Source organism: Mya arenaria, chromosome 5 (genome assembly GCF_026914265.1).
Source record: "Mya arenaria isolate MELC-2E11 chromosome 5, ASM2691426v1".
NCBI lineage: Eukaryota > Metazoa > Mollusca > Bivalvia > Myida > Myidae > Mya > Mya arenaria.
In genome coordinates this window covers 20,386,137-20,398,826 of record NC_069126.1, presented here as the reverse complement: position 1 = coordinate 20,398,826, position 12,690 = coordinate 20,386,137, and the positions used below count along the sequence as shown (strand labels likewise).

General features: G+C 34.3%; 1 protein-coding gene across 3 annotated transcripts; it reads left to right on the top strand.

Moving 5' to 3' along the window:
- Positions 1-2,897: 2,897 nt before the first annotated feature.
- LOC128234860 (coatomer subunit zeta-1-like) lies at positions 2,898-12,194 on the top strand. 3 transcript variants are annotated; one of them, XM_052949418.1, is made up of 8 exons: positions 2,898-2,996; positions 5,235-5,303; positions 5,797-5,878; positions 6,582-6,673; positions 6,942-7,075; positions 8,205-8,295; positions 8,536-8,556; positions 11,506-12,194. In XM_052949418.1, the coding sequence occupies exons 1-8, from the start codon at positions 2,979-2,981 to the stop codon at positions 11,551-11,553; spliced, it is 555 nt and encodes a 184-aa protein (XP_052805378.1). In that variant the 5' UTR covers positions 2,898-2,978; the 3' UTR covers positions 11,554-12,194. The 3 variants fall into 3 exon arrangements, with proteins under 3 accessions (XP_052805378.1, XP_052805380.1, XP_052805379.1); XM_052949419.1 differs by lacking the exon at positions 2,898-2,996 and adding an exon at positions 3,128-3,224; XM_052949420.1 differs by lacking the exon at positions 8,536-8,556.
- The last annotated feature ends 496 nt before the right edge of the window (positions 12,195-12,690 follow it).

Genomic DNA, 12,690 nt, shown 5'->3' with positions numbered 1-12,690 from the left:
ATATTTAAATCTCTACACGTCTATCTTTCTTCCATTAATTTCAAACTCCTACTAGGGACCTAGACATTTGCGCGTCAAGCTGCAGGAATTTTAGTAAAGGTTGTGAAAGAAACATAACTTATAAAATCAAAGTTACAAATACGAGGAACAGATTAGGTTAAAAAGTTAAAAGAAGTTTGATAGCTTCCTATGACGAGACATGTGCAATCTGACAGACAGCCTGATTGAACTGCTCCACGGTATGGCAGGCCATTAGGTTGGGTGGGAGGTTGTTCCAATGGAAGACAGCCGTCTTAGGGTGGAGGAGAATTTGTAGTAGTCTGTGGTGGAAGATACTTATCTGTAAGAGAAGCTGTGATAATGACGCGATGGTCTTGTCAGTGGAATAAGGTAGCCAGAGATGGGGATGGCTATTAGGCTATGTGTTATGTTGTAAATAAAAGAGAGCCTGTTATCTATTCTTCTATCATCAAGCCTATGTCACTGTAGAGACTGCATCATGCCTGTGACACATTCTAGTTGTTATATGCGGGTATCAGTGAAAGGACAACAAACTGTGGAGCAATATTCAAGCTGAAGGCCGACAAGAACTTTGGCAGAAAATGTCAGTGGTTCAGAGTGTACCTTAATGTTTCTTCTCAGGAAACCGAATGTGCTGTTTGCCTTCTTAGAGATGCGACTTGTGTGTGTGCCCCCACGATAGATCTTAGGACAGGTAAACACCAAGATATTTTGCTGAACATACTGATTCTAGTAAGCAATGGTGAAGAGTTTACTGTGTTGGAATTGGGTTGTGGACTCTTTTTATGTGAACGACTTGACATTTAGATGGATTAAATTCCATGTCCCATTCATGGCTCCAATGTTCAAGTACAAGTATATCAAGATCTTTCTGGAGAATTTCTGATTGGGTAGATGTTGAAAGAGTTAATTAGATGGCAGCATCGTCGGCAAATAGTCTGACTTTGGATTGGTCATTAATGTAGACTAGAAAGAGGAGCTAGTGGCCACAGTACAGATCCCTGTGGGACTCCAGACGAGACAGGTATGTGTTCTGTTGAGGACCCGTTGACAACAACAGTCTGACGTCGGTTGTCAAGAAACTCTTCGATTTATTTGAGAGCAGGGCCTCTGATGCCATAGCTATGTAGTTTGAAGTCAAGTTTCTCGTGACTGACTTTGTCGAAAGCTTTACTGTACTCAAGCAAAATTAATAAGATTTGCTTTTTATTATGGAGGGATGTGACAACATCATCAACAGCATACGGAGTTAGGATCCACACGAGCGCTTTTCCCTGAAGCCATGTTGGAGTTCATAAAAGGCACTGAGCTTAAAAAGGTGTTTTTTGAAATACAGGATGCGACTATATGTTCTAGTATTTTGCACGTTATAATCGTAACAGAAATGGACCTTGAGCGGGGTCTGAACGTTCCCCCTTTTTGTAGACTGGAGCCACATTTCATCCTTCAAAATTTGGGGTAGAGATCCAGAGTCAAGGGACTTCTGAAAGAGATGTTTCAGCATGGGTGAAAGTGAAGCCGAAAGAATTTTCAGGATGATAGGCTTCATCTGATCAGGGCCTGATCCAGTGTGAGGATCTAAGTTTGAGAGAAGTTCTTCAATCCGCTTGGCTGTGATTGTTATGTCTGGCATTGCATTTTTGGGTTTGTCTGTGTTAGCGGTGTCTTGGAGTTTCATTTTACAAAGGAACCTGAGACTATTGGGAGACTTTGGGCTAATAACTGACTGGAATTGCTCATTTAGGACAGTTGCTTTTGCTGTATCGTCTTGGTGGACGAAATTTTGTTTCCGTAAGAGAGCAACAAAGGCTGAATCTTGTTTGAAATGCTTGAGAAGCGTAAATAGTGTTTTCATGTTAGGTTTGGATGTTGGATCATTGGAAGCAATATTGATAAATGTCTTCAAGATAGCATTGTTGGGTTATTTTGATGGATTTCCTGAATAAATGTATTAGATCGAGGAATCTCTTTCTATTTTCAGGATTCTCTGATTTACGCTGTTTTCGGAGCTCTATATCACTTTCCAGCAAGTCTTTTGAGTTCTTGATTGACCCCGGGAAGATTATTTCTGGTGATAGAGAGTTTAGAATGGATGAAATTGTTTGCAAAAGAAGTGGGAAATTAATGAAAATTTTCTTTCCGTAGTTATTCAACACTAAGAGAAGAGTACTTACCACTTTCAAGCAGTCCCTGATGGTAAGCATCCAATTCCTGCTCCAATGAATAATATATAAATAACATGCACTTTCAATTAAATGGTCCTGTAAAGACATTTAAAGGGAAAATTCCAACTAAGACTTTGAACTATATATGTCTTCTAAAACAGGACACCTGAATATAGCCTCGTGATACAGAGTTTAAAGTTACTTACTAAAATGCGTTTCCATCCATGTTGAAAACGTTATCACCCCCTTAGTGTCGTTACAGGTAAGTCTAATCTTTTTTCACAAAACAAGGCGTGGAAGGCATTTTTACTTATTTTGTTATATCACAGCCAGGAGGTTACCTGAACTGTATATAATTGGGATTAAAACTTTGATTTCTCGAACACTGTAATAGCTTTAGAATTCATGAGCTTTACACACATTTATTCTGTACTAGCATCACAATATAACTGCATATATAATGAGCAATGCAAACCAGAGTTAACTATTTTCAAACACGAAAAGACACGTCCCTAATTGCGCCTCTAAGTAACATTCACATCCTAGATCTTTATTTGATTAGATTTGGTTGTAGGGGTGATGCTAGTGTTGGTGATGATGATAATGATGATGATGATGATGATGATGAGGGTGGTGGTGATGATGATGATGATGATGATGATGATGATGATGATGATAACGACGGCTACGGTGATTTTATTCGATAAAAGGATTTCTCACAGGAGCTTGTCCCATCTCTAATCAAGCGTCTATTGACAGTGTCCACGTCAAAAGTGTTTACATCCAGTTATCATGGATTCTCAAAATTTGGTACGGTTTCTAATCATAATGTAATGTAGTGTGTGTGATTACGGGCTCAGTTGGTAAGAGCTCCGTGTTAGTGTTCGGGCGGTCGTGGGTTGGACCCCCACACCGGACGCACTACTCCTTTCCGGTTTTCTTTAATGGTGGTACTAAGCGTCATTGTTCATAATTCATCCACGAATAATTACATCATAACAGGATCTTCTAATCAAGACACCATTTATATTAATGATGGTACAACAATTTGTGAATTCCCTTCATATAATCCATTGTTTTGTGAAGAAATGTTTACACCATGCTCGCGAAAAATAGCACTGAAAGACTTCTACATCTCTTTTCTAGGTAACCGGTACTTTCGGTAAATCCTCAGTTCAGTAACCTGATTATATCGTTTTGATTCAACCAGTTGTTTCGGTAAAAAGGATTATTATATACACTGAACAAAGATATCGGCATAATAATGGGATATTATGGCAAAGTGTGAACAAACACGGTAATTACATGTAATAATTGACAGCATCTACTCAGTAAATTACAAACATTCATCACATTTGCAGGATTGGAATTTCAATTATTGATAATTTATTTTGATTTTAATGTTTAATAATGATAGTTTTTTTGTTTAATTCAGTTACTGGTGGGATGAATTATGAAATTAAAAACGCAGCGTTTAATGAAAAATGAAATAGATCTAGAAATGCAAAATTTTATTTCATGTTGTCCATGTTTGACAGATTATAATAAGCATTATGAAATGAAAACAAAAAGAACATGTCAATACATATGAAACAAACAGATTAAATACATGTACACAAACAGATTATATACATGTACACATATTTATTTAGAATGACAATGAAACATGCAATATGCAAAGAAAAATGAAACAAAACCTAATTACATGTAGATTTTATTCATTTATTTCTGGTAATGAAAGATAGATTTATTTGTGCATATATATATGTCATAGTAACATACCAAATATCTCATAAAGTTATAACACAGACTGATTAACAAAGTATTAGTGATGATATCTATGCTAAAGCACAACATCATTAGAATGCTTTGGATACATATGTGAGTTAATAAAGATTTAATTCAATGTGACAAATATATAACACAGGATAACCCATTGAAGTTATACATGATACAATTACAATTCCCACTATTTACTCATCAGTCTTTGATGATGTGGTTGGGGTGTCAAGCTCTCATGTTTAAAGTTGTCGGTACCATCCTAAAATATTCATTTATAACTGTTTTATAAAACACATTTAGATATATAAATAAATTATACTTAGAAATACTAAAAAACGTAAAACATTACATTGTACCTGCAATACAAGAAATACATTGATACTTTTATCCAATTTGAATGTCCATTGATGATCCAACACACTGTTTCACTATTTTCTAAAAAAAAATAGAATACAATTTGTTTTGTTTGTTATTATATATTTATTTATTTATCGCCTGGGTCCGTAGGCGGGGGAATGTCATCCATTTCCACATTCAATTATAATTATTCCCTCTTTACAAACTGTAAAACAAACTTTTGTAATTTTACCGAAACCTCCGCGCCTTTTACACTATAAAATCAATTTACCGAACTGGGGATTTACCGAAACCTCCGTAAATCCTTTTTGACTTGTCACCGACACAGTTGCTTGATGACAAAGGCTCAATAAAGTCATAATAAATCTAGCCATCATTATATTTTACACACACTTGAACATGTATATCATTAATATAATACATTGCCTTAAACATAAAAAAAGATTTGACAAAATTCAATAGTACCCTATATTGTAATATGAAACAAGTTAACCCGGCGAAAATGTGAACTAAGACCAATTCTCATTGAAAATTAGAACTTCTTTGTAAGCTATAAACAAAAAACCTGGCTCATAGATGCAGTGGCCCATTATGTACACGTTTACACCAATATCCTTGTCGAGAAAAACAGTCTACTACGTCATTTTGACAGAACAATGTCTGGCAAGCATTTATGATAATTCGCATTTTGAAGCATTTTCGTCGTAGACTGTTTCCTTAGCCTCAGCACAAACTCACAAGTCACTGTTAAAAAAAAAATTGAAAAAATCAGTGGTGTCAAAAGTACTGCCTGCAGAGGGTATTTGACTGTGACTGTCTGTTTTCATTTTCTAGTCACCTTTTAACCACCTGCTACTGCAACAGTATGTTTTATGTGAATCTTGCATAAAAATGATCTTTCCATTTCAGGAGCCCTCTTTGTACTCTGTAAAAGCCATAATGATACTTGATAATGATGGAAACAGACTTATGGCAAAGGTAAGAAAATACTTAACACAACACGACTGTATTTCATTGAGCCTTTGAGAAGCGTAAAAATATTAGCACAAGCCATTCCCAGAAAAACTATTTGCTAGATTGTTTAAAAACCTGAATTTTTATAGCAGGGATTTTTACACATTTTCGAACCCCATAATAATGCAAAATTCAGCCAAATTTTATCCAACAGTCTTATTCCGATGACTATTTAATCCATATAAGTTAAACCAGAGGTTATATATTTCATAATGAAGGAATGTTTTGGGTGATTGTTGAAATTAGGAAGTTGAACAACAAGCCCAAATGCTTGCCTTGCCATTTGCCATGGACATTGTAACAAGCTCTATGGCTTGGTTGACAGTCTTGTGCTAACTCCGACCTCTGCAAGACTTGTGATCAAGCAAAAAGCATTTTGTATGTATGATAGTTTAATCAATTATTTTTTAGTTGTTCAGTTGTTGCAATCTTTTGCAAACTTTGTTTTTTCTTGCAGTACTATGATGAACAGTTCCCATCAGCAAAGGAACAGAAAACATTTGAAAAGAATTTATTCAATAAAACCCACAGAGCAAATGGTAGGTACATGTACATATAGTTGACTCATTAATAGTACCAGTAATATCAGTTTATATATTTGTTATGATTTCAATGGTATTTATTGATCCTTTTTCCTAAATTGACAGGGCTTGATGCCTAGGTAGCTGAAAATGAGTGGAATGTCTGGCTTTGGTGTAATAAATAAACATCAACTACAATGCAAGACTAAAATAATACAGCCCGAAAATAACTGATTTTTCAGCAAAGCTACATTTTCTACTTTCTAGGTCCTAAAGATAAATAAATTAGGTTTTTAGCTAAAGAGTTATAGACCTTTTTTGGTAGCAACCGTCTGCCCTCATGTAGAGAAGCATTTGCTCTGGTCTGCCTCTTAAGAACTAAATGCTTTAGATAATCCAATTTTTCCTTTGATTTGTTTAAAAGCTTATCATACGATAAATATATGTAAACTTTATGCATCTGGCTTTTGAAACCTAAAACTTTTGAAATTATCGGCAGCCACCTGACCTTTTTAAGACCTGACTAAAACTGATAAACAAATTATTTTACGATTGTGTAACACACCAGAGTGACATTACACACCAGAGTGACATTACAGAACTGATGTTATTCCAAAACAAAGAACATCAATGTTCTTTTATGTGATGGAACAATGTATTTGTTGTCCTGTTTGAAATACAGTTTCATATTATATTACGTATATGACATGTTCATTTCCAGCTGAGATTATCATGTTTGAGGGTATGACGTGTGTATACAGAAGTAACGTAGACCTGTTCTTCTATGTTGTGGGCAGTGCAAATGAAAATGAGGTAAGAGATATTAGCTGGTTACCCAATGCCATTGCTTGGTTTATCTGGAGAGGAAAAAAATATTAAATAAAGATTTGTTTGATTAAAAATTGGGTACTATAGTAAATATGAGCCTATTTAAATAATTAATGCTGAAAAAATCAGTTATGCTTAGAGAATTCCCTGACACTTATAAATTAGGTGCAGTTAGGCATTAGATCATAAAGGTATTATTATTATTCTTGCTTATTTATTCAACCGACTTATTTAAATCTTTTGTTGGTTTCAGTTGATACTAGCAAGTGTTCTAAACGGTTTTTATGAGGCTGTCAGCCAGATACTACGACGGAATGTGGAGAAGAGAGCGTTATTAGAAAACCTCGACTCCATTTTCCTCGCCATGGATGAGATATGTGATGGAGGGTATGATGTTTATTTTGAGCTTACCTTTTTTTCAAAGAAAAAGGTTTTCACAATAGTAAAAGCCTTGGTGTTGTCAATGGTAGCATCATTGTTGTCATTGTGGTTAAAAAACTTTAATGCCATAACGTAGAAACTGCATGAAACTATACACATATAATCACTTTTGGCAATTCCCACTCGTGTACCAAAATTCCAGAGTTAAGGGACTTGCAAACATTTATAGAAGTATGAGTCTGGATACAATATTTGTCATAATTTACTTTACTGTTAGAGAAAAAGAGACAAGTGTCGGCATTTTGTTGTGGTGATCTTGTTAATGAATTGTTCTTATAGAATGTATTCAGTACTGCCAGTGCTGGTTCATGTATTGCTGGTATTGGCACATGTTTGCTGGTATTGGCACATGTATTGCTGGTATTGGCACATGTTTGCTGGTATTGGCACATGTTTGCTGGTATTGGCACATGTTTGCTGGTATTGGCACATGTTTGCTGGTATTGGTAAATGTATGCTGGATATTCACTTTCGGTACATGTATGCCGGATATTCACTATCGGTACATGTATGCCGGATATTCACTTTCGGTACATGTATGCCGGATATTCACTATCGGTACATGTATGCCGGATATTCACTATCAGTAAATGTATGCCGGATATTCACTATCGGTACATGTATGCCGTATATTCACTATCGGTACATGTATGCCGGATATTCACTATCGGTACATGTAAGCCGGATATTCACTATCGGCACATGTATGCCGGATATTCACTATCGGCACATGTATGCCTGATATTCACTATTGGCGGTACATGTATGCCGGATATTCACTATCGGTACATGTATGTCGGATATTCACTAATGGTTCAGATTGGAGCTCTGTGGCTCAATATGTTTTAAACTTGTGACATAAAATGCTATATTCTGCCACAAAGCCTTAGAGACACTATTGAAAGTTAAATAACTTGAGACTTGAATTTACACGATTCTGCTCTAATGGCTTTAAGGCTTTGTTAAACTTTGTTAAAATTGAGTTATTGTATTTACTTTCATGAACACCAAGCTCGATTTTAAAGAAGTTAAACAATATTTTTCCATATTATGATGAGTGTTTTATTATTTACAGAATCATCCTAGACTGTGACAGTTCAAGTATTGTGTCGAAAGTTGCAGTGCGATCAGATGATATACCAATGGGAGAGAAAACGGTTTCACAGGTAGGCTGAACTATGGTGTTCTGTTACAAACATTCCTTCTTTAAAACCTCTTCTCTGTCTTTGCATTTCTGTCATGTAGTTTAATGCACTAGTTATACAAGGCTTTAGAAGACCAGTTAAGTAGTATTTCATTAAAATAATGAAAATAGTGAAATTCATGTCAATGCAGTATCTGATATATCATTTGCATCAGTAAATCTTAAAGTTTGTACTCAAATTTTGACATCATTTTTAATAAAGAAACTCAAGTCTGGTTTAGAGGTAAGTTTATAGGGAATCTTAAAATGGGGAAATGGTATCTTTCCTGCCTTTCCACATTCTGCCTTGCATGCTCAACAATATACCTAAAATGATTTGGTTAGGGTTACATCCTTTTTAAAAACAGGTTGGTTAGGTAGACTTTTTATTTATTTTTGATGAGGCTTTATGTTATTGTTATCACTGGAGAATGGTGTAAAAGTTACCTTCTGCATAAAGCTTTTAAGGTTTTTAACTACAAATTAATTTATTAATAAAAAAAACAACAGCAAAAAAGCATTTCACCAACTCACTATTAAAACGGTAGGGTCGGTGCCTTCTTCAGTAGGGTCGAGTAACCCCAACCAAATGTGTTGTTTTTTAGGCCATAGCTTTAAACTGTACAGTAAACCTGGTGAGAACTGAGGGAAAATAATTCCTTCATGGTTCTTTTGTTAAAATCAGTGTCCCTCCCTAGTTTTCCTGGGCCCATATTCACTCAAGTTTGAATTCTGCATTTTCACACTTTCACTCAAAAATGTAGGTTTATTAATGTCTTGGGGTTTTTTACGATAAAATGTTATAAGATATTGTCAAAACGTAAATGGCAAATATGTGGTGTGAAGTGGCGTATATTCAAATGGAACTTCATTCCTGTTACCAGAGATGCACATGTAAAGCACAGTGCATAACTCTGACATTAACAATTATTGAGTTATGCCTCTTGTTCAACTAAAAAAATACACACAAAAATAGACTGGGCTTTCACTCCACGTCACTCTTGTCTTGTTAATGTCATTCCTATAAAAATGTGAATATAGGAAATTGTAAATTCTGTTATTTGTAATTTGTAAGATATGGTGATTTTTGCCATCAATGCTTTATAAGTACATTTTAACTATGGTATTTTACAATGAAAAATTAGTTTTACTTTTGAGTCCCAAGTTTGAAACCCTGACTTTGTGTTGGTGAATATGGGCATTTGTTTGTTTAGGGGAAATGGTTCCTATACTATAGGCTTCTTACTGGACAAAACTAGCCCTTGATCCAGTTCTTCTGTCAGTATCTTCTTAAGGTTCAAATTTGTCTTATTTTCTCTTTCATTCCATTTGATTCGAAAAGAGATGCATGTACATGTATAATTTATATGACATATAATATAGTAAAAAATACAAATTCAATAATATGTCAGAGAAACATAAAATGATGTAAAAAAATAAAAATAATAAACATTAAATAAATAATAAACATTAAATTTATCAAAGATGGCATACTTGTGTACATATATTTTACAAATATAGGAGCTTATAATCTCTAAATAACCTTATATATATAACTAACAGCTTTAGCTGCTTATTGAAATGAAACATAAGCATCTAGTGGCCGGTTTTATTTGTTTATATAGATGTACTCTTGCTACAAATTCCAAGTTATGTTTTTGCCATAGTCGCCACGATAGCGTTTTTGTGTGTATGCGTCTGTGTGTGTGTGTGTGTGTGTGTGTGTGTGTGTGTGTGTGTGTATGAGTGCATGTGATCGTCCAGTTTTGACTTGGCCATGTGTTGGCAGATTTCAATATAATTTGGTAGAAGTGTTCACCATGAGAAGACAGTTTGTCACATACAAGACCCATTTCTATAGATCAGGGTCACACTTGAGGTTTATTGGTCAAAATTCTTTGTACTTTGGTAGTCTGGGCTCCAACTTGGCTATGCATTTGGGAATTTTAAAATAACTTGGCACCAAAGTTCACCTTGAAGAGACAGTTTGTCATGAACAACACCCACACTTATAGGTCAATGTCAAGGTCATGCTCAAGCTTCATTGGTAAAAATATCTTATATTTTTCAATTTGGCACAAATATTCCACATGAGAAGATGATATGTCGCGTTTAAGACCTATGTCTGTAGGTCAAAGGTCAAGAACACACTCCGGGATCATTGGTGAGGTATTTTTTTTATTTTTAAGGGGGTGGGGTGGGGGCTTGTTCGAAATCACTATCATGTATAGCCATCAACTTTCAAACTGTTACATTCAAAGTTTAAGACCAATCTTTCTCTGTTCAATGATTGTGACATTGGCCGACTTGACATTGTTGGTTTTCTGCCAACAGAAATAAAGTGTGTTATATTTGCATATCATTGGTACTGTATAGACCAATAGTACATGCGGAACATGAACAAATGTGCACGCTTTGTTGTAGAAAGATCTTGAATGTCTCAAGCAGGAATAAATTTCAATTGGCTGAGAGCGCAGTATATATTGATTGTGTGGTTGTTTTTATTTATATAGTAATGTCTAGACTCTATGACCTTATGGTATCATTAACAAGTGGTTCAAGATCAGTTTGAAGTTATTTGTAATTATTGACATATTCGAAAAAGTACATGATTATAATGAAATGTTAATATCTTACTAGTTTATAAAGAAAAATATTTTGAACATAATAAATAAAGCTTGTAACCACACACATACTCCGCTTAACCTAATTGGAAAGGCTCTAATTTGTTACAAGTAATATTAATAACTTATGAAACTAAATCAGGCTTGAATTTCCTTGTGTTTATTAATGTTGTTTAAAAAATAATCACCCATCATACATCAAAACATGGACTCAATTTATATACATGGACTTAATACATGCAAAATAACATATGATAATTACAGTGTGGCTTGTAAATTCATTTCTTTGAAAACTATCTGTCAGTTGTTTGAAAATTTGATCCAAGAATTTTTTTAGCATAATTGACTCCTTAATTGACCACTACTACAGCTAAATGTAGTACTACTGCTACTACTACCACTACACAGTAATACTACAGATAAAGCAGATGGTCACGTTCATGGGTATTTGACATATACAAACGTCTTAATACAGACACGAAATAAGTATTTAACCATAGATTTATTGAAATCTTAATTCCATTTCCTATTTTAAATGTTTGTTTCAATTAACTTTGTTTTATTTTTAGGTAATTGAATCCGCAAAAGAACAGATTAGGTGGTCTCTACTGAAGTGAGAGAAGTTTCATCAAACTTGGACAACTTTCATTGGAAGAATGTATTATGTGGTGACTTAGTTGGTTCACTGTGACTTAGTTGGTTCACTGTAAATGTAAATACCACGACCATTAGCATAAGAAACATATTTCATTCACTCTTTGTTCGATAATGTTATAAGGATATATGTAGAAAGTGGAAGTAACTTAAAAAAAAACATGCATTGTCAATAGGTGTTAAAATAGTTTCCTGAGTTTAATAAGAATACCTAGCTAGGTGAAAGTACCCTTGTTAAGTGTTAGTACCTCCATTAAGTGAAAATGCCTTTGTTTAATGAAAGTATCTTTGTTTATGTACCTTTGTTAATTGAAACTACCTTCGTTAAAGTACTACAGCTATTTGTCAAAAGAAAACATAACTTAAGTTATCACACACAACTTATAACAAGTTCCTTGTAAGAATCAATTCTTTCAATCTCATACTGTTAATTAATCTAAATACAAGACTAGAGTGTTGTCCTGTTATGTATTGAAAGTTAAAAATTCTGAGTTTTGGTATGTCTTATTTACTAGTGTGACTTTGTATTACCTATTGTGGGAACAGTCAGATGTCTTGTGTATATATGAAGCAACATGATTAAATTTATTATGATATAGATCTATAGATGTGTTTGTTGTCAAAATTTGAATTGTAAATGTTATTGGTATACAATGATATATGTTATACATATTTCTTGATATATTACATGCTACATATTATTTTATACATGCCATGTTTCATGTGAGAGTCAGGAATTGACAGTCATTCACCATTTCCAGTCCAGTGTGGTCTTTAAAGTGCTACTCAAGATCACATACTAGAATAACTGCATGCTTACGTTAACATATCATGCCTTTAAAGCTGCACACTCACAGATTGACCATTTTGACAACTTTTTTCTTTTTGTCTTGGAATGAGCCAATACTTGCGTGAATGTGTGAAATCCAGTGATAGAAGAAGGCTGACTAAAGATAAAATGGCAGTTTTTCATATTTATGGTCGAAAGTTGATGTTTTATGGCTAAAAGCATTACTAACGCTTTAAGAAAATTGGAATTTTCGACTGTTTTTCGAACAATTGAGATCTGTTCTATTGTGAGTTATCTTATATGACTAAGT